General features: G+C 40.4%; 1 protein-coding gene across 2 annotated transcripts in view; it reads left to right on the top strand.

The window, feature by feature from the left end:
- RUNX1 (runt related transcription factor 1) overlaps positions 1 to 24610 on the top strand; it is a 229481-nt gene that overhangs the window by 184500 nt on the left and 20371 nt on the right. Inside the window, exon 6 of one of the 2 annotated variants that reach the window (XM_006025705.3) lies at positions 2905 to 3096. The exons of the other annotated variant lie outside the window; for it this stretch is intronic. Within the exon in view, the coding sequence (XP_006025767.1) occupies positions 2905 to 3096 (192 nt within the window). The remainder of the gene's footprint in view (positions 1 to 2904; positions 3097 to 24610) is intronic. 2 annotated transcript variants of the gene reach the window in all.

Below are 24610 nucleotides of genomic sequence, written 5' to 3'. Positions count from 1 at the left end.
GTACGCAGCAGGAAGCCCCCACAGTGAAGCATCCTCATGCCCCAGCCAGCCCAGTCAGCATCTACATGTACATTGCTACATAGTAAGACCTGCCCTAGGATAGTACTTGTGTTTACAAGTACTAACCTACAACAGTATATTAGTTTACTCTGTCCTAATAGCACTGTGAGTGTAGATGCTGAGACGTTTACTACAGAGCTAATCGGGCAACACTGCAGTAAATGTCTCCTATAGGATGTACCCTGTGTGTTTGCAATCAAGTAAAGTGTCCTGAGCTGAAGGATTGAATCAAATTTGAATTGCTGACAAATGAAAGAAAGTCACATTTGAACTACCGAAGTGTCAGATGAAAGTGTTTTTTTTTGATGGGGTGAAGAGCTCTAATGGGTCTCATTAATGATAAAATCATTGCTATATAATATATCTTTTGACTTTGTTTTTCACTTCTTGGGATAATTTATAGCACAGTGTGAAATCTGAGACAGTGGGCTGTGCCAAAAGGTCTGGCCGCAGGAAGAAAGGCTGAGATTTGGAACCAGAATATGAGTTATAAAATTTAATTTAAAAAATGCAGCTACTAGGAACTGCTTCTAAGTATACATTTTCCCCTTAGAATGAAGAAAAAAAATGGCTCCTATATCTTGATTAAAGTGTTATTGGAGCTTCACGAAAGAGTGCTCTGTAGGGGAGAGAACATAACGGAACTTTGCAGGGAGGTTTTTCTTCTTATTTAGTAACATGTCTCTGGTGCAGAATTGGTATAGCTGAATGTTTATATATTGCACAATCAAAGAGAAAGCAAAATTGGCTATTGTGGGTTATTTTAATTAATGTTGTGGTCATGTGACATGCTAGCCTATATAACTCCTAAGGAAGGGAGCAGTGACTTCAAAGAGGCCTCACCACAGAAACAGCAATGACTACCCCCTCAGGAGAGAGAAGGAATCGCAAAGGAATAAACAGAAGACAACTGTCTCAGACAAAGCAGTAGTGAAGGGAGGGAGGTCAAATGGGAACCAAAGAAGGACGTTCAGTAGACAACCATAGATAATATCCCCTGTTTCAAGGCAGATGGAAAAGTGAAAGTTGCCAATCTATTTCACTTCTGCAACAGAGGTCCAAAGTGGATCTTACCCAGGAATGACTATGGCCCACCATATAAGAGGGAGAGGGCAAAAGAGACTCAAAGGTCATCTGATTACTTGGGAGAGGGCAGGGGGAGTAAATAAAAAAGGGGTAGGAAGGTAAGTGGCGTTGGGGGGACAAAATAAAGAACAAAAGCAGAGAACCCTGGAAAAGAGCTACTACTCTATAAAAGTTTCCAGTAAATCAGTAGAGTAAAAGACCTACAAAAGGGACGGGTCCAGTATCAGCTTTTTCACAGTCCCCTCCCTATCTGTTTCTCACCCCTGAGTTGGAGGGAACTGCCTTTAAGTGTGAAAGGATAGAACATTATTTGTACCTATTCAAGTTTGATCTCTTTTCTGTGACTCTTAACTGTGGGCTCAATCCTGCAGTCTCTGAGCAAGAAAATCTCCAACTAAAATAAAAATGCACTGGACGTTTTCATAGTTTCATAGTTGTTAGGGGCTGGAAGGTCCAGCCCCCCTGCACTTGGGCAGGAAAGACTTTTTGACTGTGTAAGGCTAAGAACTGGTCTGAGACCTTCAACCCATTCCAGATTATTTCACTGAACACCTATCTGGTAGAGGCTTGGTAACTGTCAGCCAGGCCACTGACTCAGAATCTTTTATTTCAGCCCAACAACAGGATGTCAGGCACTTTGGATGAGGTAGTTCAAATGCGAACTTACTCATACATATTTAGAATCAAATAGACAAAGGTGACGAGAAAAGAGATGCCTTTTCCTCTCCCCACCTGCCATTCACTGCAACCTTCATAGCATAGCAACAAAACTTTAGCAGAAGTGCTCAAAGAGCCTCCCCTGAGACTGCCATGTAATGACATCTGACAGACAAAATGTGCACACCAAAGTAATCAGATAATGCAACCGAGAGTAAACTTGCCCAATCTGGTGGAGACGTAACCCCCCCTCAAAGAATCAAGGTATAAAGTTATATTAGTGGAGGCTATGCAAGTCCAGCTGTTCCCTACTTCCCCACTACCTAGCAGTATGGCCCAGTAATAGCCATCTACTGTGTGAGATAACCCTGGGATAGCTGCACCTCTGGCTGTTCCTGATCCCAGTGTAATTTACATCAATGTACAACACCTATGTAAAATATCTCAGGGTATGCATTCACTTGTCCGTAGTCTGAGTTCACTATGCAGTAGCTTACATCAAACAAGATAATAATGGAAAAGTCAGTGTTACCTTGCAGAGCATTCTTCTGCAAGGCACAGCAGAAATGCCAGACATAAGTAAAAGAGGCTTTTCCCCGCATTAAGTTTCATGTCGTTAAGTAGTATTTCTTATATTCCATTCTTCTTTCTTTTTTAACAGATAAGTTCCTTAAGGCTCTTAGTATGACATCAGTGTGATTTATTGGGACTTTGGTTTTTGCAGCATTCTTGAACCTTTCTGATCACAACATGATTGAGGGGTTGAATTCTTGATGAACTGATGAAATCCAGATTTAACATGTGGAAGATGGAACAACATTTTTTATTCACTTTCTCAAACGCTCTATTTTTCCCCCCACATTCAATAATAGGGCAGAGCAGCTTTTAGTGGATGTGTTTTGAGAGTACTCCACATCTCATAGGAGTTAGGCTGCCTTGTCACTGACTTGGTTGTGTTTCCTGTTACTACAGAGCAATCCTCTCAGTTCCATTGCAGATAGCTGCTAGCCAATTAGATACAATGCCACTGGATCGGCAAAAAGTCAACAAACTTCATACATCAGTGAGATTTTCTGATCTTTTTCCCCCCTCCCACAATAGGACATCGTCAGAAACTAGATGAGCAGACAAAGCCTGGGAGCTTGTCCTTTTCAGAGCGTCTGAGTGAACTGGAGCAGTTGCGTCGCACAGCCATGAGGGTCAGCCCACATCACCCAGCCCCCACACCTAATCCACGAGCTTCCTTGAACCACACCACTGCTTTTAACCCTCAGCCTCAGAGTCAAATTCAGGGTAAGTACCTGAAACCCTTCCCCTCCATTGAAGAAACCACCTGTTGGTCCTTAGTGCTGATCAACATAATCTGCAGTACCAAGTGACCTTTCATCATGAAAGCACAAATATCGTTCGTGTTACTTTGGTGATCAGATGCATGGGAGGCAGGACAACAGATACAATTGCAGGGCAGCAAACATAAGCAGCCAGGTCAATGCTTCTATTGGAAAATAATAGCTTTGGCAATGCTATTTCCAGAAATGATTTGTAAAGTTTAGATAAATACTAAAATAGCACTACTTTTAAAATCTATGAAGTTCTGTCTTTCTTAATGACAGTGTGGTGCCCTGTGTTAATGTTAAATGCGTTAATGTCAAATGTAATATCCTAAATCTTTGATCTTTAACAAGCTACATTATTCTAGTACCTTTTTATATATGTAGATGCATTCAGTCATTTAATTATGGGTATCTGTGTACGAGAAATAAAGCTCTGAGTGGTTTTTGCCTAAGGAACCATACACAAAGAGAAACTTCAGAACCTATTGTTCAGTAAAGATAACCAATTAGAGCAAAGAAATAGCTACTCAATACTGGCAGTAAGAGTAAATATTGTGACAAAACAAAAGTTTATTCCATACATTTTATTTTCATTTTAATTTTGCAACGCGGAAGGGGAGCTGAGAGATGGTCACAGAGCTGGTGTTGGGAGATAAGGGTCTCCCAGCCCCCTGCTCCCCAATCACAGTCTCAGAGTAGAGGGCTTGGAGTTCCCTTCTGCCAGGTCAGGGGGACATAGTCCCCACCCAGCCTCCTGTGGCAGAGCCCATCCTGGCAGCAGGCAGCTCCCAGGGGCAGGGGGCTATCTCTTGCCCCCTGGTAGATGGCTGATCAGGAACAGATTTTTAGGCATCTACACGAGCGGTACTGTACCATTACTAACCTTGCGTAAATTTGCTACTTGCATTTGCAGGTAGCAAATTTAGTCGGGATTGGGGAGGTTTACTGAATAATAAGTATGTGCATGTGTGGACGCACATGCTTACTTCTCAGTAAACTGTGCTAATGCGCAGTTAAGCATCTCATTTAGATGCACCCAATGTGTATTTAGCACAGTTATAAAACATTCAGATGCATAAAAAGAAAAATACCTTTAAAATCAGGGTAAATGGTGGTATTTAACTTAGTGAAACCTGTTGCTTCATGGAATTGCACTTCTTCCAGTTAGAATGAAATAGCTTTGATCAAGTTTCTATCATGATGTTTTGAATATTGTAGTGGTTTTTAGTTAATAGTTTTTCTTTAGTGTTCTATTTTAAAAATCAGGGTAGTTTGCACTAAGCTTAAATGAAGTTATTATTTCCATAACAGAATGGCCTGTTACCTGTCATGTCTTTCAAGGTCTAATCCTGGGCTCATTGAAGTCAGTTGCAAATCCCCTATTGACTTTAGTATATACAGAATCTGACTGTTATTGAGAAGTATGTCAGTCATTGAAATAAATCAACTTTCAATAGCATATTGCACTTCAAAAAGCAGCATGCAGAAAAATTCAAAGACCACACAGCTTCCCTAGTTACCTGATGAGAGAAGCTGTTTCAATGTATCTCAGTGCTTTTGACAGTCATCTTGCATAGTTTCTAGTTTGGAGAGTAAAGAAAATGTAATTTCTTGGGCATACAGTTATGTTGCTATAAAAGAAAATGGATGTATCATTATCGCTATTCTGAAGTCAGCAGCTACGTGGGTGGAGATGTTAGTAGCAGACTTGCATTCTTCAACTACTTTGGAACACTATATGCTTTGCAGAGTATCAGGTTTAACACCCAGTTCCCCTCTTTTCTTGTTATGTTTTAAAAATCTTTAGTTTTACAACTTCAGAGCAATGTCTTTCACCCAACTCCAGGCTGCTACCTCCAGAAATATACACAGAACATGCTCTGTTTCCTTTCTTAAAATAAGATATTCAGTATATTTTATCTGTAGCTTCAGTGGAGTAGCTTAGAAAATGACAACAATTGAGTTGTTAATGTTTCTTTACCGATTGTCTCTGTTTAAATTACCAGACTGCTTTCTCCTCGTGAAATTTGTGTATTACCCTAGTCATAATCTAAGCTTGTTGAGACTGGCAGCTACCAACAGGAAAAAAAGGCTATAACTAAAGCTTCTTTCAGTCAAAGATTTAGAGCTATTTATGCTAAGACCCCCTTTTAATTTATAGGCCACATCATTTTAGGGCTACACTGGCACAACGGTGCAAAGGAGCCTTAGTGAAAATGAGTAGCAGAACCTTAAAGCTTTACTTCAGTTTTTGAAGAATGGTTGTCAGGTTGAGCTGCTGTACTCTATTTAAGAAGCCCAGGTTTGGGCCTTTTTTAATAAACATCATAAAATTGCAAAATATAGTTCAACGGGAATGAAATACCTATGACACCTTCTATATTATTTCTTTGCCAATGTGTAAATATTTGCACCTTCAAACGCCTTTTGTAACCTAATGAATGGAGAAAGCACAAGGTTTTTTGTAAGCAGGAGACACGAAAATCTACAGTGCTTGTTTCTAATCGGCAGTGTTAAGCTTCACTATATTCACCCCAGTCTGAATCACAGGCTACTCTTCTATTCATCAGAGCCTGATTATCCTTTTTTTAAACAAAACTCACTCAAAATAGACATCCCAGACTAGTTTGTGGATTTAAAAGGGGCAGGTTGCCATGCCACTAAACCACTGTTTATTTGTTGAGGTTTTCATGTATAAAAGGACTGAAGATAATTTTAACTTCCTATTTTATCAGGTCTTGAATTTGAGCATAAAGCTACTTGTGTCATGGATACAAGTCCATGCAAGTCAGGAGACCATAAATTGCTATAATCGAGTTTTATGCTTCTTTCATATCACAAGCAGGGGGAAAGTACACCTGTTCATTTAAAAGATCTAACCATACCAGTTCACAGACAAAAGGGTGGGGGGAGCCTCTACCACATCACACATGTTTGAAATTGAAAGATTGCCTTGTGAAGGTATATAATGTGAAGGATTTGACCTAAACTAACACAAGCAAAGCAACTCAGTTAAGACTCAAAATCCAAATAACACTTGAGCCCTAACTCACCCCTTTCTTTGTGCAAAATGAAGAAAGATTGATAGAATGAAAATAGTTGGGAGGGAGAGAATTGTGGCTTAAGTGTAGCTTCTGAGAGTTTAGACAAGGGGCTTGTACATCATTTAAAATATATATTTTTATAGTGGAATTTCCTCCAGTGTCAATCTGGACCCATGAGTAAATATATAACTAGAGTTTGCTGTGGATAACGTTGACTAGAGCAGGTAGATATATAACTAGAGAGATTTAAAAATATGAATTACCTGGTTCCCATATAATTGCTTGCCAGAGCCAGTATAAATATTTCCAAATTTGTAGATCATCAGACCAAGGAGTTGTTTCTGTGCAACCATTAATGTTGAATCAATGCACAGCAAACACCGTAAGTAATTTCTAAAGTGAGGGGGAAGGAACATTATCCCAAGATATTTACTTACATTTAAAATGAAATAAGTTCATTGTTTGATTTTTGTCAAATTAGCTAAAGCAATGTTTCTGTATTTGAGGTTTATTTTTCACACGTCTAAAATATACATTAAAACTATTGCCCTGTTTTAAAAAGCAAATAATTATTATAAACAGTTAAAGCTACACATATGATTCTTTTTACAGTTTTAGATCTCACCTTGGTTTTTAATTTCTTTTGTATTCTTTTTTTTCCTAATTTGTAACCTCATACATTAAGTTTCAGCTCAGACAGTATTTTTATGGCTAAGTTTAAAATTGCTGGAAACAAGAGTTTTAAAAAACAATGACAGATCTCTAATCAACAGTACCTCTGTAACAGAACAGAGTAAATTATTTAAAGATCAACTCTTTGGATGAGTAGAACACATTAAAACAGATTATTCTGTTACAATCCAGCCTTTTGTCTTCTCCCAGGTGCAATATGGTTTGTTTAAGAGTCATTTCAAGGTCCATACTTTCATAATCTTGTTCTATTGAAAACAGCCTGTGTTTATCAGGGTTCCCATGAACCAAAGAAACAGTGTAGTGGAATCAAGGGGTATGTGTAAGCACGATGAATTTAAATGGCTTTGCTCCTATTACAACTCTACCCTGTCCAGATTTTAATATTTCCACTTTTAAATCAGCTTGATAGGTCATAGGTTAATAATGTTAAATGTGTTCATTAGGCAGCGTTTCAGAACAATCTGGCAGTCTCACAGCTAAGAATGTCACTGGCTTTAGAATAAAATGTAATTTTTAAGGCACTTAAAAGAATCCTAATTGATGCAGTGATCTCTTACAGTAGATGTTGACAGACAGACCCTATAGATGAGGGAACAAAACTCACTTTTCATTGTAAAATATTTAAAAATACATATCTTTATCTAAGTGTTCTCTTTGGGTAAGCATTTGTCTCCCTCTCTTTCTGACATTGTACATTTCCTTCCATTGTTTGTGTTTAGAACAAGAGTGTAGCTTGGTAAAGGAATATCAAAATGCTTTCGTTTGAATAGCCATATGGTGTTTCCAAAGCAAAATAGGCACCCCAAGATATTTAAGGTATACATTGTACATTGATAACTGGATTTAACACGATTCATGTCAGATTCGTTGCTGGTCACCACTGGCTAGTAGAACGCTAGTGGAGTGGTCAGTTTCATGCCTGGTTTTCAGTGGTGCAGCAGTGAGGTCAGGACAATCATGTCAGTGTCAATAAACAACTTGCCAGGGCTTCCTCAGGCCTCAGCCTTGGGGCAGTCCAGCTGTGGGGATAGCAGTGCATAAAGTGTACTGATTGCCAGCCTGGAAAGTAAAAGTTTGGAAAAGGGAGCCAGATCACTTGAAGAGTCCACATTTTTAGTGTTGCCTGGGGAAAACCTAATTGGCTTGCCTGCTTCCTGGTATAGAGCAGCCAATTAGGATTTCTATAAGAGGCAGGAGCTACCCCACACTTCCTTGAGAAGCCAATAATATTCTCCCAGGAGAAAAGGAGGGAGCAGAGCCATGCAGCTCAGCGTAATTCTGCTCCTGCCTCCCATCGAGTGAGCAAAAGGACAGCTCTTCCACTTCTCCCATTCTCTTCTTTCTTCCTGTAATGCTGGGGAGAGGCTTAAGCACTCTAGGAGGTGCAGAAGGACTGCGGCTAAGGCTGCTCCAGAGATGTAGGCCTTGGCAGCCTTGTCTTCCCAATGGCATGGAAACCTGCCTTGCTGTTTCTAAGTTTTCAAAATGGAGACATTTTTGCAAAGCATTTTGGTTTCCATGCGTTGGCATTTTCCAGTGAAAACTGCATCTTTGAAAAAATCCTGACTGGCTCTAATAGAAAAGGACTGTGAAAGAGGAAAATCTTTTTTTTCCTTTCTTTTTCCTGAGAAGACAATGTGTTTCTTTGTCACATTTAGTGCTGATCGGATGATTTTTTTTTAGACATTGATATAAATAATCTCAGCAGTTTGTCTTTATCAAGCAGTTTGTCTACAGTAGCAAACTCCCTTTCCTATTTATTTATTGTCACAAAACAGCTCTTGTAAGAAGAGGTGAGCATACTACTACTAGAGCAATACTAGCTCACGCACAATTCTTCTTTCATTAGAATCAATAGAACCCTAGTCTAGAAAATGGTTTCACTCTGCTTCCCAGACACTTACTAGCATAGTATGAGTTGGATTTTTAAAAGGACCCTAATTCATCTTTCAGTTTTGTGGACACAAATGCTCCCATTTGCAATCAGAATTAAAATTGCTGACCAAACTGGAAGGCATTTTTGATAACCTGCTCAAAAACATAATCTAAATGAGATCAATTATATGCTTCTTCCCATTTCTAGAAGGGCTACATCTGTTCCTACAAGAAAGTCTGAGAGAGATAGTAGAGCATATGAGAAGAGAAAAGAAAAATGATAATATTCAAAATCAATACAGTGCAGCCACATGCAAAATGGGTGTATAGCAAACTGAAGTATATAAGATTTTTCTTCATGCTTTCCACTCTCTTGGCCCTCTTCTTTGTATCATTTTTTATTCTCACTACGCATTGTGCCATGTGTAAAATTAGCCACCTTGCGGCAGGATACGTGTCTGTTGTTTTAAATTTCCAGTCACTATTTGGGTCCTATCTAAATATTCATTTTAAAGATCCCAAATTGGTGTTATTAAGAGCATTTCTACCAGCTCTGTCATGACATATCACATGCCATGTCTCTCAGAATCAGGAAGTCTCTCACAAGCAAGAAAAGTTCAATGGAATTCCCTTTATTTGGTATCAGAATTCCCCTCTAACTGGACCTTCTTACCTCACTTTCTCTCTTACTGACCAAAAATCTCACCCTGTCAGCAAGGCTAGGGACAGACATTACATGTAAATGGTTTAAGGGATCAGAAACCGGTTTAAACCTATAACAGAACAGATGTTCAGTGCACTTCAACCAGTTTGAAAATGGCTGAAACTGGTTTGAGATAAACCTGGTTGAATGTACTATCAAACTTAACTGATTTGGGTCAAACCAGTTTATGCAAGGTCTGTCCCAGACCCTTTACTGGTTTAAGTTAAATCAGAGTCCCACAGCATCCCAACGTGCTCTCAGGCTGGGCGGGGCTCTCTGCTCCACAGCAGGGCTGACCCCTCCCCTCTGCTCCCTGGCTGCAGCTTGAGCAGAGACTGCAGACACAGCAACGTCTGCCTGGTTTCCTCCTGCTTTCCCTCTCCTCTCCCCACTCCCGGCTAAGCAGGGATCCCCCATCCCCTCTGCCTTACACGGATACCTCAGCAGACCACACGCTGGCTACAATACCTGCTTTTGCAATCCGTGCTGTGGCAGACAGCAGTGTTGGTTTAGGGCTTTTTGGAGCTAATCAAAGCTCAGCTGTTAATGTCCCTCCATTCCTTCTTTGTTTAAGAGTTTGAACTAATGAGAGAGACTGTTTGTTTTCTGATGGGATGATAAATGCTGATAACAGAGCTGGTAAATTCTCTGTTATCATTCAAGGAGGGGAGAAACCAGTCCCTAATCCTGCCTGGCCATGCCCCACCCCCAACTCATCTCTGTGCAAGGGAAGAGAGGGCTGCTCTAGCACCCCCCAGTTTCTAGCCGGAGCCACTGTAGACATGTGCCTGTATTTCTGGGATGTCTGTGCAGTTACAAAGTAATTCAGTGTAGCCAGGTTAGACTAACCTGCAAAGATTGAATCAATTCAGGCTCAGGCTTTTTGAATGTCTGTCCCTAGCCTAGAATATAATGTGCAAACTGTTTATAATAGAATTATGAAAGTATTCATGCTACTGTACATGACACTCATTTGAGATACTGTATGCAATTCTAGTCTCTCGTGTTCAGGAAAGATGAACTCAAACTGGAACAGGTGCAGAGAAGGGCTCTTAGGGTGGCTAGGGAAATAGAGAGGGTACCTCACAGTAGGGTATTAAAAAAGGCTGTACATCTGACTAAAACAAAGGCTGAGAAGAGATATGATTGCTCTCTGTGAATACATCAGGGTGGTGAACACCAGGAAGGAAAGAAAGCTACAGTAAAAGCCGCATTAACCAGCACTTCATTAACTGGCATGCTCTATTAACCGGCATGCTGGTTGACGCCAGTTGACATGGCAAAAGGGAAACTGGAAGTGGGACTTCTGGTTTTGTTGAATCCCACAGCCCGGGGGAAAGCAGCCTGCACAGATCCCCCCTCCCTTTCCCCCAGCACCCTGACACCAGGGGAGGGGCGGGAGGGGCAGCATAGTTAATCTGAGATGTGGACATGCTGGATGCAACAGGAGGGGAGTCTTTGTCCGACCAGGCAAAGACGCCTCTCAGATAACTGGCACATTTGGTTATCCAGCACCCCCTATTTCCCGTGAGTGCCAGATAGTGGAGCTTTTGCTGTATTTAAGTTGAAAAGTGATGTTGACATGAGAGCAAATGAGTGTAAACTGGCCATGAATAAATTCAGCTGGGAAATCAGAAGGTTGGTAACCATCAGAGCAGCTAGGTTGTGCAAAAACTTCATGAAAACAAAACAGTGATGGAAATAACTAGTTCTAAGATGGAACTGGATAAGTTTATGAACAATATAATATGTAGGGACCTACTTAAATAGCGGTTTCATGATTTTCACAGAAACTGCAAAAAATAGGGTTTCTCACTATTTTGCTTGGAATCACCCCCAGAAATAAAAGCTTATTGGAATACAAAGAAAGCACAGCAATCCCTGCAGCCATAGAGCACATGGTTTGAGAGAGAGCTACTGGGAAGCTGAGCTAGTGACATAGGCTCAATGAAGGTACCAGTCAGGAAAGCAAAAGGATTTCAGTGACAACTTTAAGAACCCAGGTGTAATGCTGCAGCAATGCTTCAATCTGAAGATGAGTGATTGGCAAATCAGCAGCGAGGGGCGGGGCTGCCAGAGCCCCTCAGTCAATCAGCAGTAGGGGTGCAGGGCTCACTGCAAAAGGGCCATGAAATTGGCTTTGCATGCTGTGAGCAGCCCACAAAAATCCCTTTGTCTCACTGCAGTTTAGGTAGGTTCCTAATTATGTGATGAGAGCAAGGGCCTGATCTTTATGACTCAAAAGGTCTCCTCCAGTCCTACATCTTTTGTTTCTGTGTTTTGTTCCTTCTTATCTTGTGGGTTCACTGAGTCAAATCAATCAAGGTTGCAGTTCTTCTTATGGCCAGAAAACTGCTTGGGGATTCCCCCAACTCTTTGCCTTATGAGAGCTCTGTAATAAGATAAAATTGCTGCCTGCAAACTCCTCATGGATTTTTTGCTCTCACTTGGACTGCCTAGTATTCTGCAGCTGTTTGAAGAAATCTCATTTCAGATACAGGTTCAATCAGCTGTCTAACACCAGCACTGCCACAACAAACCAGAGCCAACTCAACAGTTTTTGATGCCAGACATGTAAATCTCTCACTTTGCTTGTTAAGGGGAAGACTTTTTCATTTCACAGCAGTGGGAATTCATCACAGATGTCCAGTGTGTTTTACCTGTCATCACTTCATGCACTTTGACTTTTCCCTCCAAGCCACACAATTTACTCACCTCAGCCTCACTTGGGGCATGACAGGGCAATGAAACAAGGTCTTCAATATTTGGTAGAGCTCCACAGAGTACACCCAACTGCAGGGCAGCAGCCTTTCTCAAAAATATATCAGTGGAAGTATCCTGGATTTACAGCAGTGCTACTGGCCTGGAATATTCCACTTTTTTGCTGTCCTCTGCTGTTGTTGCTTTCCATTTTCAACAGAGAAGAGGTTAAATTAATCAGATTGACTTCTTGCTTCCTTAGCACTGTTCCCTGACAAGAGTGCCAAAATAACCTGAGGCTGGAGTCCAGGGAGATTCTGAGCACCCCTTATTCCCCCTGATTTCACTGGGAGTTGAGATTTCCCAGTATTTTACAGGATTAAGCTTTTAATGCAATTATTTTTTAAGTTAGGGTATCATATAATTAAACTTAATATTTGCCATTCAGATTAGTTATGTCCATTTTTTCACTAGAAACCCTGATTCTGGGATGCCAGCTCTTTTCTCTTCCACCACCACTCCTCCAAGCTCACCTTTCACATCAGCAGGCCAAACTTGCTGAAAGCAAAAATATCTGCCTGCCAAAGAAGCAGGTGCACTTACTATCCTGGATTTCAGACACTGACAAGTGGATGCCTGTTTCATTGCATTTTCACATTTGAGTCCTACACCCACACCATTTGGATTATTCTTTGCTGGCCCTTGAAGCATATTCTTGGCCTCTGAATAGCCCAATTGTGAAGAAGATTAGAAGTGCTGATTGCAAAACTCTGGTAAATAAAATCTCTTAGTCTCTTACTGACAAATCCAGTTTCTTTCCATAGAATTTTCTCCTTTAATCCTTTCCTTGGCAGAACACCATATGTTTGATACCAGAGCTCAAATAACCCTCTATGGTAAATAAAACAAACAAAACATAAATAAGAGCTCCTTACCCTAAAAACAAACACCCACTGGAACCTGCTTATTATTTGTCAGATGGCATCTCTATGCCTGGAGTTGCTGATTTGATTCTGTATTTTTTTATTTGCTTTCCTGATGATATTGTATAGCTTCCCTCTAAACTGCTGAAATTGCAGCTGCGCCCTGGAAATCATATATATGTGATTTATGACATATTTGTATGTATGTGTGTGGGTGTGTGTTATATATATGATTATATACCGGTATACACACATACCCATACACATACACCACTCTATTTGTAACTGAGCTTTATTATACATCTATATATATATATATATACACACACACACACATATACTTACATACATACACATATATATATTTATATAGTCATGTGTCTCTCTATATATATATGTATGTATAGGGATGCCATCTAACAAATAATAAGCAGGTTCCAGCTGGTGTTTGTTTTCAGGGTAAGGAGCTCTTATTTATGTTTTGTTAGTTTTATTTACCGATGTCATGAATCATAAAATCGTATGTCATAAATAATATCTGTGATATAGATATGATTTCCAGGGCACAGGTGCCATTTCAGCAGTTCAGAGGGAAGCTATACAAAATCATCAGGAAAGAAAACCAAAAACTACAGAATCAAATTAGCACCTCCTGGCATAGGGATGCCATCTGACAAATAATAAGCAGGATATATATTTTGGTTTTCTTTCCTGATGATTTTCTATAGCTTCCCTCTGAACTGCTGAAATCATATCTATACCATCTATATGATTTATGACATATATATATATATGTATGTACATATATATATGTATATATGTATATATATGTGTGTGTATATATATATGTCATATATATATATGACATATATATATATATGTCAAAGGATAGCTATATATATATATATATAGCTATCCTTTGACATAAGCAGGATATAGATATAGATAGGTGGAGAGTAAAGCTGAGAGTAAAGTCAGCTTCCCAAACCCACAGGTACCTCATACAGCTGTGAGTGAAACTAGCAACCTTGTCATTTCACACCCTACTAGCTAAGTACAGACAGTCAAAAAACCTGAGGCTGAATCAATTTAATCTTCACAGTTTAGTCTAAGCTGCATAGATTGACTGATAAGCAAGTGAACAAACATTCACTTTTGAGTCCAGAAATGCCTCCACATGCCTGTAGTGGCCCAGGCCAGAAGCCAGGGGGTGCTAGAGCACATCTCCCTGCTCAGATGCAGCTGACAACTTGGACCAAAACTAGCCCACCCACCCTGAGGGTGTGGGGGAGGTTGTGGGGACAGTGCAAATCATCCTGGGATGCTGGGGGACTGTGATCTAACTTGAATGTGGAGGGCATCTGGGACAGAAGTTCTGTAATCCAATTTAACCTAAATCATTTCAGTCTGATACTACATCTATCCAGGTTTATCTTAAACCAGTTTCAGCCACTTTGAAAGCGGTTTATATGCACTGAAAGTCCATTGTATTACAGATTTGAACTGATTTCTGATCCCTTATGCTGGTTAATGTGTAATTTCTGTTCCTAGCCACTGTGTTAGAGTTGCAGTCCAATCAGTCCACCCTTCCATGTTTCCCCCGACAATTAAAACTCCACACAATACTATTTTGGAGATAGCATATCACCCAGAGCACAGGAAAGGTGCAATAACTACCTTTCTACTCACAAGCCATAACCCTTGTACTTTAAAGATTAGCATTTGGAGGATCCTGTCCTGGCTCTCTGCACAAGGCTGAATTTCACCTAGTAAGAAGAGATTCATGTTGTCTGCCTAGTGCAATACAGTTGATCATTCTTTTTCCATGTAAATAGGAGTTTCACTTTCTCTCCTTTTTATGGATGTGTTTTATGCCTTAAGTTTTTTTTTGCTGAACACAAAGCATCAGCAGGTGTGTCCTTAAGAAGATGTTGGGTGGAGCACATCTTCTGTAATGGTTGCAAGTGTTTGCATGGCTCAGTGAATTCACTAAGTACTTAATTCCTATATATAGGTACACTACTGCAGCCATGCAAATCATTGACATCTGCACATCACTGGAGGTTTCCAGTGTATTCTATAAACTATGCAGTGCATAAGGAAATAGAGGATGTGTTACGTGCAGAGAAAAAAATGTGATGAGATAAATTGTGCCTAACAGCAGATTGCATGGGGAAGAGCAAGACAGTTATCATCACAGTCTTACCACACTTCTTCCAATCCACCCCTTCTCAAAGATAACAGTCAAGCAATGGTATAGTGGTAAATGTATTGATATAAATGTTGCAAGATGTGTATCGGCAGAAGTAGTTGACTTGATTTCTGTCACTATGGAAATCACTCTTCTGTGACTCCTTCAACAGGGTTTTTTTCATTTTATCTGTGCTAGCCATGATTTTCAGTCGTGATTAGTGATTCGGAGTGCTTCAATTTTTTGATGCCCAACTTGAGACCTGGAGACAAGGCTCTGGATTTCAGAAAGTTTCAATAATTTGCCCCCAGAAAAAATCACTTGTAAAGTCATCAGTTGAGCACTCAGTAATGGGAATAGGTCAGTGGTCACTTCTGAAAATTTTAACCACACTGTTTTAAACTTTTTGCTGTTGTGAACAATTAGAATTGTCAGCACTTTTAAATCTGTCTTGTACAGTTATAGGTTCTCTTAGCTTCTTGGAGAGAAAAATAAAACTAAGATAATGTCATTTGATCATGGCTATATTCACTACTAAGTTTTTTAATTGACAGAAGGTGTTATAAGCTCTCATTTTATCTGGTTTGTTGCATTGTCAGGGAAAATTGTAAAAAGTAACAGCATTTTGACCAAATCTATTCTTTATTAGCACAATATAACTTACAACTAGACTAATAAATGTATCATTGAAGTTGATTTCAGTGGTCTCTGTCCAAGTTATCCAGGAGTTCCTTATAGATATTGAAATATATTTTATTTTAAACATCCTCATTCCAAAATGTGGGCCCTATCCAACAGGCTTAACCACATGAGTAACTTTATTCACAGAATATTGCTTCTGGCTCTGGGGCTAGCCCATGCTGAGTTAGCACAGGGTAGCTCTGCATGGTTTTGCTTGAAGCCATATAGACATATCCTTAGACAATAATGAGACTACATAAATGATCAAAGTTATATGCCACAGTGTTTGCAGTTTCAGGCCCAATATTAGATGGTGGACAATAATATCACCAAGGAATGCATGTAGCTGCCGTACATTATAAGGGTGAAAACCTCTATCATGAACGTTAAAGCAATCCCAAACAGGTAGTTAGGGTGTTAAATACATCACGTTGTGTTAATTATATATGGGGCTTTCACAAAAATATGCACAAACCATTAGCATGTTGGCATATTTATTCTGCATCTACTAACACTTTTTTAAACCCAGTTTTGGCTTCTTTTTTTTTCTTTTTTCTTTGCTTTTATTTTTTATTTTAAGCACAGTCCTCTCTCCTCATGCCAAGCCATTAAGTTGATTCTCTCCCCTTCAAAGCCTGCTCACAGCTGTGGCTCAAATTGTCCAGCCAAAAATATGAAACCAAACAGGTGTGTGTGACAGAAAAATGGCCACAGATCCACAGCTGTGAGTGCACTGAGCTATTACTGGTGAGGATATGAATCAGTTCTGAATTGGGGAAATAGCAACCAGCCTGTTGACTTTCACTCAACAGGGGAACCAAGAGCACTGAGAATGGATGTTACAAAACCCAAGAACCATGTATGACTCACATTAGCTTCCCTGGAAGGGCAGAGGCTTTCAGAGGGGCTGTTGTAGCTGCTAATAAGCCAGGATTTCAGAGCTTGGGTGTTGTAACTGAGAGGCTTAGGGATCCCCAGCAGCAGAATTTGAGAATAATTGCTAGAAAGAGCTGTAGTATATAGGGCAGTGAAACTGAGTGCCGGAGGCCAAGGCTGCTGTTAAAATTCCATGTAGTAGTCACCAGGGAATCAGGGTTTCAGACCTTAGGACATAGCCAAACAGGGTGCAGAAAGCCAAGGTTAGTAGTGCATGTAAGAAGGCAGGAGACCAAGACCAAAATATAGAGCAGGCTGTTAGCAGGACTCCTGAGTATCACACCTTTATTACACAGTGTCAGAAATCAAATTTTTTCACAAAGATGGAGCAAATGATGTTGGAAGACAACTTGGAGCAGAGAAATCAGACAAATTAGACTCTGTGTGTGTGTGTGTGTGTGTGTGTGTGTGTGTGTGTGTGTGTGTGTGTGTGTGTGTGTGTGTGTGTGTGTGTGTAGGCCCAGCAATGAAGGAACAGTCTCTGCAGGTCTCTTGTGGGTCACACCTTTACTACAGCTGTGAGTTCTCATCTGATAGCAAAATGGCAGCAGTGTGTAAAAAAAGAGAGAATCTTTTAAGCGTGTTTGCGACTTGGATATCCTAGAGGCTCTTATGTTGCTTGTGCCTGTCATGTAAGTGACCTGAAACAGCCAGATACAGATAAGGGATTCGTTCAAAACAGGTAGGCAAGATACAGGCAGACAAGAGAGTATAAAAACTGGTTTTCCTGGAAAAGTGAAGGAAATGTATCTGTGAGAAAAACCCAGCTGTATTAATTCTTGTGCTTGTTTGATCATGTTTAGAGCCTCATAAACTCCCAGGGAAAGGGAATGATTTTGTTTCATGACTGTGGCAGGTACATGTAATGTATGTACATGTGAATTCTTTATTTGCACGTTAAACATTTCCCCAAGTTGTAATTTATTCCCTCCTGTGCTTTGAGTAAAGTGACTTTACAAGAAATACTGCCTCACAAACAGCGTTTGTCAGAAGGCTGTTGGGACAAGATAGGGCAAATGTGAATGTGTCTGTACTAGCAGCTCCACCCAACCTCTCATCTTTATACGAGGAAAAAAATGTTTCCAATAACCCAAACAGGCAGGGTCTGATCTGTGCAGACAGTCTGCAGGCATCTGCCCAAGAAACTGACGGTTGGCTGGTACATCCTCATCTGATTTATGTTGTGTGTGTTTGTTAAGCCTTAAATTGTTGAGTCTCTGGCTGGCTGCAGTGGTATTACTGGATGGTTGGTGCACGTTTTCAGTTCACAGAGCTGGCTCTGATACTGGGCTTGTTGGCTCTGAACCAATTCTAATCTCACACCTGTCTGAGACAATGAAGGCCTTGTTAGACACATCTCCAGCAAAAGCTGTCATACTCCTCATTTTTCACATTTACAGACAAAGACAAAATTAAGGGAGGACTGAGGAAATGCTGCCTCTTCTCACGACACATTCCTGATGCTTTGATGCAGCATCATCTGTTCTCCTTATGGGAAAATGCATTTAAACTAGGCTCATTAAGAGGACCACCTAATCCTGGCAGTAAAACAGAGGTGTAACTTGGGCAGGGGCAGTAGACCAGGTCAGCAGCCCTTGACATTGCCTTTGTGAGGGGAGACGTAAAAGTAGCCATTGCCACAGCTGCAGTTGATACACCTCTGCAGTCAGCATGGCAGGAGCCAGTGCTGCTCCAGGCACCCTGTGGCTGTCCTGGGTTTAAAGCTTCACTTCCTCATGAGTCCTAGTGTAAGAAGCAATTTTATAGGACCATGTCCCATGGATTAGACATAGGAGATACTTACCTGGTTTGTCACATGCTTACTAAAATTTACAATTGATCCCTTCCTACTAATTTGTCTCCAGTCTGCCTTGCTGCTGCTTCCATTTCTTGAGAATTCAGGGCTGGCTGTGACAGCTTTGACAACTTTCAGCCTCTGATTATTGGCACAGAGAAGGTACAACATGGGCAGGCTTCCCTTCACTATCAGCCTTTGGGTGAGTTGGGGAATGCCCTTTTTTATCCCCAGTTAGTCTTTCGTTCTCTGTTCTCCCTTTCTCCTCTCCACTTTCCCCAGTTTCCCTGCTCAGGCTTGTTAGGAAGATGTGTCCTTCGGAGATCCTATTATTGGCTCATCCTTATGCTGCATATTGAAGTATGTCAGATTCAGGTTCTGATTTGTTCTCTGGCATACTTCATTCCACAGAGCGTTATTGGTCCCAAACCTGGTCCTTTCCATGATGTGCCATGGCACCTTTCATCTCAATAGGCCGAGGGTGTGCAGTGTGCAAGGAACTGTGGCCCATGGCCTGCCAAGATTTATTTGTGGTTGAAGGTGTTATTGATGGCATTTTTTCCAACTGGAAGACTAAAATGAAAGAGATTCCTATGATTAAAGCACTTGATTGGAATGAAAAGAGTATGGGTTTCAGTTCCTTTCTATGGGGCTTCACACAAGTCACTTAGAGCACATCTATGCTATCATGACAGAGAACTCAGTCTTGCCACTGAGGCAAAAGGTCCTACACACCCATCCCCATTCTCTGCATGCCAACCCCAGAAATGAGACTGTGAAGGATGCCCAAGGGATATGTCAATCTGCTGCGCTTGGGCACGGTGCCACACATGCCTTCATCACTTCATTTTCAGGCTTGCTGCACATGAGGCTGGTGTAAGTAGGCAGGGCTTATTGCCTTGGGAGTGAGACCATGTAAATATACCTTTAATCTTTCCATGTCTGAGTTCCCCACCTGTCAAGTAGAAGGCAGGGCAGGGTGGCCCCATAGAGGCAAGTTTGTTCAGATGGGCATAAGCTTTTGTAGGTGCCAGCCTATTTTGTCAGGTGCTATGAATGGATTTGCAGAAAGCAAGGATCCTAAATAGAAGGGGATTTAGGATCTGCCAAAGTAGTCCCATGCCACTCTGAACTAGTTAGGCTAAGTACAGACAGTCTAAAGGCTGAATTGATTCAATCATTGCAAGTTAGTCTAGACTGCGTAGACTGAACCAAGAAGCAAGTAAACAGACATTTACTTTTTAAACCAGAAAGGCAGCCTATACCAGTAGCTGGGGAGCAATAGAGCATGTCTCCCAGCCTGCCAGCCACTGCCCAAGATACCTGAATGCAGTCAAGCAGGGCTTATCCTTGATGGACTGCCCAGCACTCATACCCCAAACCCTTGCAGCGCCCCACCCCCCCAGGAACAGTCCCTGTAACCTGGGACTGGTTGGGTCCCCCAGCCTCAGAGGTTATTCCCTGCTCCTGGCAGGGTCCCCCCAGCCTTGAGCCTAGTGCAGAAAAGGGATTCCCACCTTGTTACCAGACTTAGTATTAGACTTTAGGACAGAGGGAGAAAATACCCCCCCACCCACCCACTGGACCCCCAACTGAGCACTGATGGTAGGGGGTGGGGGAGGGAAAAACTGAAGCATGGTCTTTATTCCCCATTCCTGCCCGGACCCAAGAGCAGTTCTCACCCTAGCCCTAGTCCCTAAGGTGCTCTGCCTTATCTTCCCCTGCCTTCTACCTGACTTCAGACTAATGTGGCTAACTACCTCCATCTGTAAAGCAGGCTCAGTAGCACTTCCCTGCTTCATTAATGCATTATGTGTATACATTCACTAATGTGGATTAAGCTCTGCAGATATTATGAGGTTAGGGCCATGCAAGTACAGATGGAAAATAGCTCATCTAACTCAGCAGTTTTCTTACCACCTCTTTTCTCCTTGGATTATATCCTGACTCCACTGCTTTTTGCCTATATTATCACAAATTCCATTGCTCTAACTATGGAGACACAAGTGTGTAAACTAAAGCACGGAAGTGGTGTCATAGCGGTAATTACTATGACTCAAAGGTTTCCTGTCTTCCCTGCCTCAATGGTTCTCTCTGGACTCTTCCACAAAAAAGGCCTAATATCTGTGTTAATAAGGGTTTTTTAAAGGAAAAGAAGACAAACAGGCATAGGGTGTGAAACCCTGCTCAGTTTTAAGGAGTCTTGATAAAAGGTTAACAAAAAATTATGAGGTCGATTCTCAACTGATGTCAATTGGCAAAGCTCCACTGGCTTAATAAAGTTATATAGATTGACATCAGCTGAGGATGTGTCCCTGTACCTTGACAGGGTGGTCTGCAGCATAGAAATAAATGATTAACCAGTGCAATGAGTGAACATAAAGACAGATGTTATAATATACTTTTGTTGGTACTTGCATTCCTTTGTTTAAAATACAGTAAAGGCCCTCCGGTGATGAAATGCAGACAGGGGTGTGATGTTATCTTACACCTATAAACCTTGCTATGAGTCCACTGGTGGCCACTATCCAGAACTGTTGAGTTCAGACGCACTTGGTGGTGCTAAGTACAAATGGTGCTTTCAGTTTTTAGTAAACAGCATTTTGCCTCAGGGCCCAAATCCTTCAAACCTTTGCCTGGGTAATTGTCTGTTTTTGCCGTTTAGTGTCTCATCATCAGCTTATCTATAGGTTGAGACTAGCTAAATGAATATGAGATCAGGGAGGAATGATCCACTATGAATTTAATTAATTTGCCAGAGAAACTACAAATGTCGCCAGATGAACATTTTGAGACCACGTTGGCCAAAATATGCCACTTTCCTTGAAAGGGATTTAAATTAGAGCTGTGTAAATTAAAGATTCCTTGGGTTGCTGTCATTTCCAAAAAAATAAAGAAAACAAATTTATTTCAGGCCAGCCTGCAATGAAAGGTTTCATTATTTACAGCAAAATGAAAAATTGAAAGCAATTTATTTTCAGGGCAAATGAAATACTTTCTTGCAATTGCTTTGCAGTTTTAGGTAATTATTTGATTTAATTTTTAAAATCAATGTGGCTTTGTTCAGTTTTGTTCTTATTGTCCTTTATAATAACACTTTGGAGCCTTAAAAATGAAATCAGCTCCCCACGTGAAATTGTTTTCCCTCCATTGTAGACACTGACGAGTGCCTGGCTGACTCCATTCATTTTTCTCATTAGAAATAACAAACACTGAAGTACTTGTTTTTAAACTTAAACATGTACAAAGAAATTACTGGACCTTCCACACAGGTGAAGAGAAAAATGGGCAAGAGATCAAAATTGGAGTTAACCAGTCTTGACACCATCTCTTTAAATAAAGGAGGGAATTGATTGCATAACAGGATTCCTTCAGCTTTGAACTGATTTCTTAAGGGAAAAGGGCCCTGGGTAATTATAATCACCAATGACCTTATTCTGCATGTACAGTTCTACTCCTCATCACATTCAAAGGGACTTTATTGTGATCACTAAGGTTTCGAAAAAAATGTTAGATATAGCTGTCAGTATTTTAATACAGCCATAACTGTTAACGGTAAGAGCTGCCATTTTACTGATATTTCCCAGCAAAACATGGCTGACCTACTTGGAGCCACAGGTATTGCAGATCAACATACTCTAGCACCAGAGAAGCAGAAAACTTTCTCAGCTCTCTGGAATATTTTTGCAGTGAATTTTTCAGTAGTTTAATACAAGCAGTTGTGTACTACTTACACAAATTAATAACAGAATTTATAATAGCTTTGGTTATATATACTCAGCTACATTTCCAGTGCAAAAAGGTTATGGCTTCCTATTACATCATTTTGCAACCTTTTTTTTAGTAAACTGGAATTATATATAGTGAGGAAGATCTTTTATGTTATGCTGAACTTTTCCATTAATTATTATCTTTTGGTCCTGCTATGTTTAGATTCATTTTTATTCCTTAATCCATTTTAAATATAGATTGTAATCAGCACACAAAATGAAAATTAAAGCATGATTTTTAAATTTAGGGACCTAAAGTTATCTGCTCAATTATCTATGTAATCACTTGCCTAGGTGGTTTGTTTTGAAAGGTGCTAAACAACCGAAGCCCCCGTTTGAGTCAGTTTACTAATGACTGCATGACTGGGAGTCTTTGGGAGCTGTGTGTGAACTGCAGTTTCAAAACCACATATAGGACCCTCTCTCTGAAAATGCTGGCCAGCCATGCCAGTTCTGCAATGACTTATTTTGCATGTGTTCATTTTCTGAACTGTGGGTGGCAAATTCAGTAGCTCCAAAGTGATGCTGAAGTACAAGTCCCATGGTACATTCAAGGGCCACATGTCTTCTCCTTCAGCTTTAGTCTTATCCTGATCTGAAGTTAGCCAACACAGCATCTAAAGGGGAACTGAAAAGTTAACAGTAAAATTGACCTAAACCCAGCATGGATACTGAGTAGCCCTGCTCGCATAACTGTGGAGAGGAGTTCTACAAAGAAATAGGTTTTAACTCACCTTCCTTTTAATCCTTTTCCATCTCAATGTAATCCTCTGGTATTTTCTGATTCACGGAAGAATCACAAGATACATCCTTCTGTGACCTCATTGATGCCATAGGCTGCATGGAATTTCTGATATTCCCAATGTTACAGAAAGATCCATTCTTCAGTTAAACAGGAAGTGCCAGAGGATTTCACAAAGGAAGGAAAACATCTCTTAAAAGGTATTTTAAACATATTTCTGGATGAAATCCTTCCACCTGCTCCTCTGCTCCTTCTCCACCCCCAAGCAGCCCAGTTTGTTGGGTCTTTCAGCAAATATTTCTGGGCTTAACTCATTTTTATGTCAACAGTGTAGATCATCTTTAAACCAATGTGATGGCCTAAAAAAGCAGAGTTGCATATTGTTCTCAATAACTACCTTTTTCTTTAAAAGTCACCCACTTTAGTACTTTAATTAGCAACAGTTTCGTAGTGATCTGTTTTAAAAAACATCCAAGCTACATTCTAAGTCTATCTCACTTTTAAAAATATATGTTCACATGAAGAAGACCTTACTTCACCTTGTAAATCAAAGCTGCACTCTGGAGGGATGTTTCATACCGCTCTGCTTGGTATCATTTTTCTCAAGGTGACCTCATTTGTTAAAGCATGAAGGTTGTATTTGATATGTCATTTACTTTCTCTAAGTCAATAAAATGAACTGATGTGTCTTTAGATCATCAGAGGTCTGCTTATTACCAAAAGTTTTTTAATCATGATTTGTGTTAGAATTTAAAAGAACCCAAGTAGATTTCATTTGCTGTCCTGAATACAAGTTTAGGGGGTGAGTTGGCCGTGTGTGTAGATGAATTCCACTTTATTAGTCTATATTCTTTTTTTCTCAGCACTAGGGATGAGTTCATGAAAGTGTAAATGACTGTAATCTTCAAAGGCCCCTTTTATACTGACAAAACTCCACCTTACCAACCTGTATTATTAATCTATTGCAATCCTAATTAGTTCACATCAAGGTCAGTGTTTTGTGGTGGATAAAATGACTGCAAACTCCAGAGATTCCGTTTTTTCTTATGCAGCTTTCATGTGGAGAAAGGGGAGAGAAGCACTGAAGGTATGAAAGAAAAGATTGATGGGGATTCTTTGTTTATCTGCAGGCTGAAAAACTTTAATATGGTGTAATTAGTTCGCATAGCCAGGAGTAAACTTTGAGACACCTGAGGCCATGCTGTAGACATTCCTTTATCAGTGGAGTCTGTAAAGACTTTCTCCTCCTTTGCTGCTATTTGTTTCCAATGGGAATAATCCCTCTGTGGAATTTTCATCCTCAAATTAAACGTTCTTCAAACAAATATGCAGATATAGGAGAACATTTATTTTCCTGTGACGTGAGAGTTCATAACTGTCTTTTCAAACACCAGCTCCCAAATGTAAAATCTGTCTATAA

This window comes from Alligator sinensis, unplaced genomic scaffold, assembly GCF_000455745.1.
Source record: "Alligator sinensis unplaced genomic scaffold, ASM45574v1 scaffold966_1, whole genome shotgun sequence".
Lineage (NCBI taxonomy): Eukaryota > Metazoa > Chordata > Crocodylia > Alligatoridae > Alligator > Alligator sinensis.
This window is presented reverse-complemented; position numbering and strand designations above follow the sequence as displayed.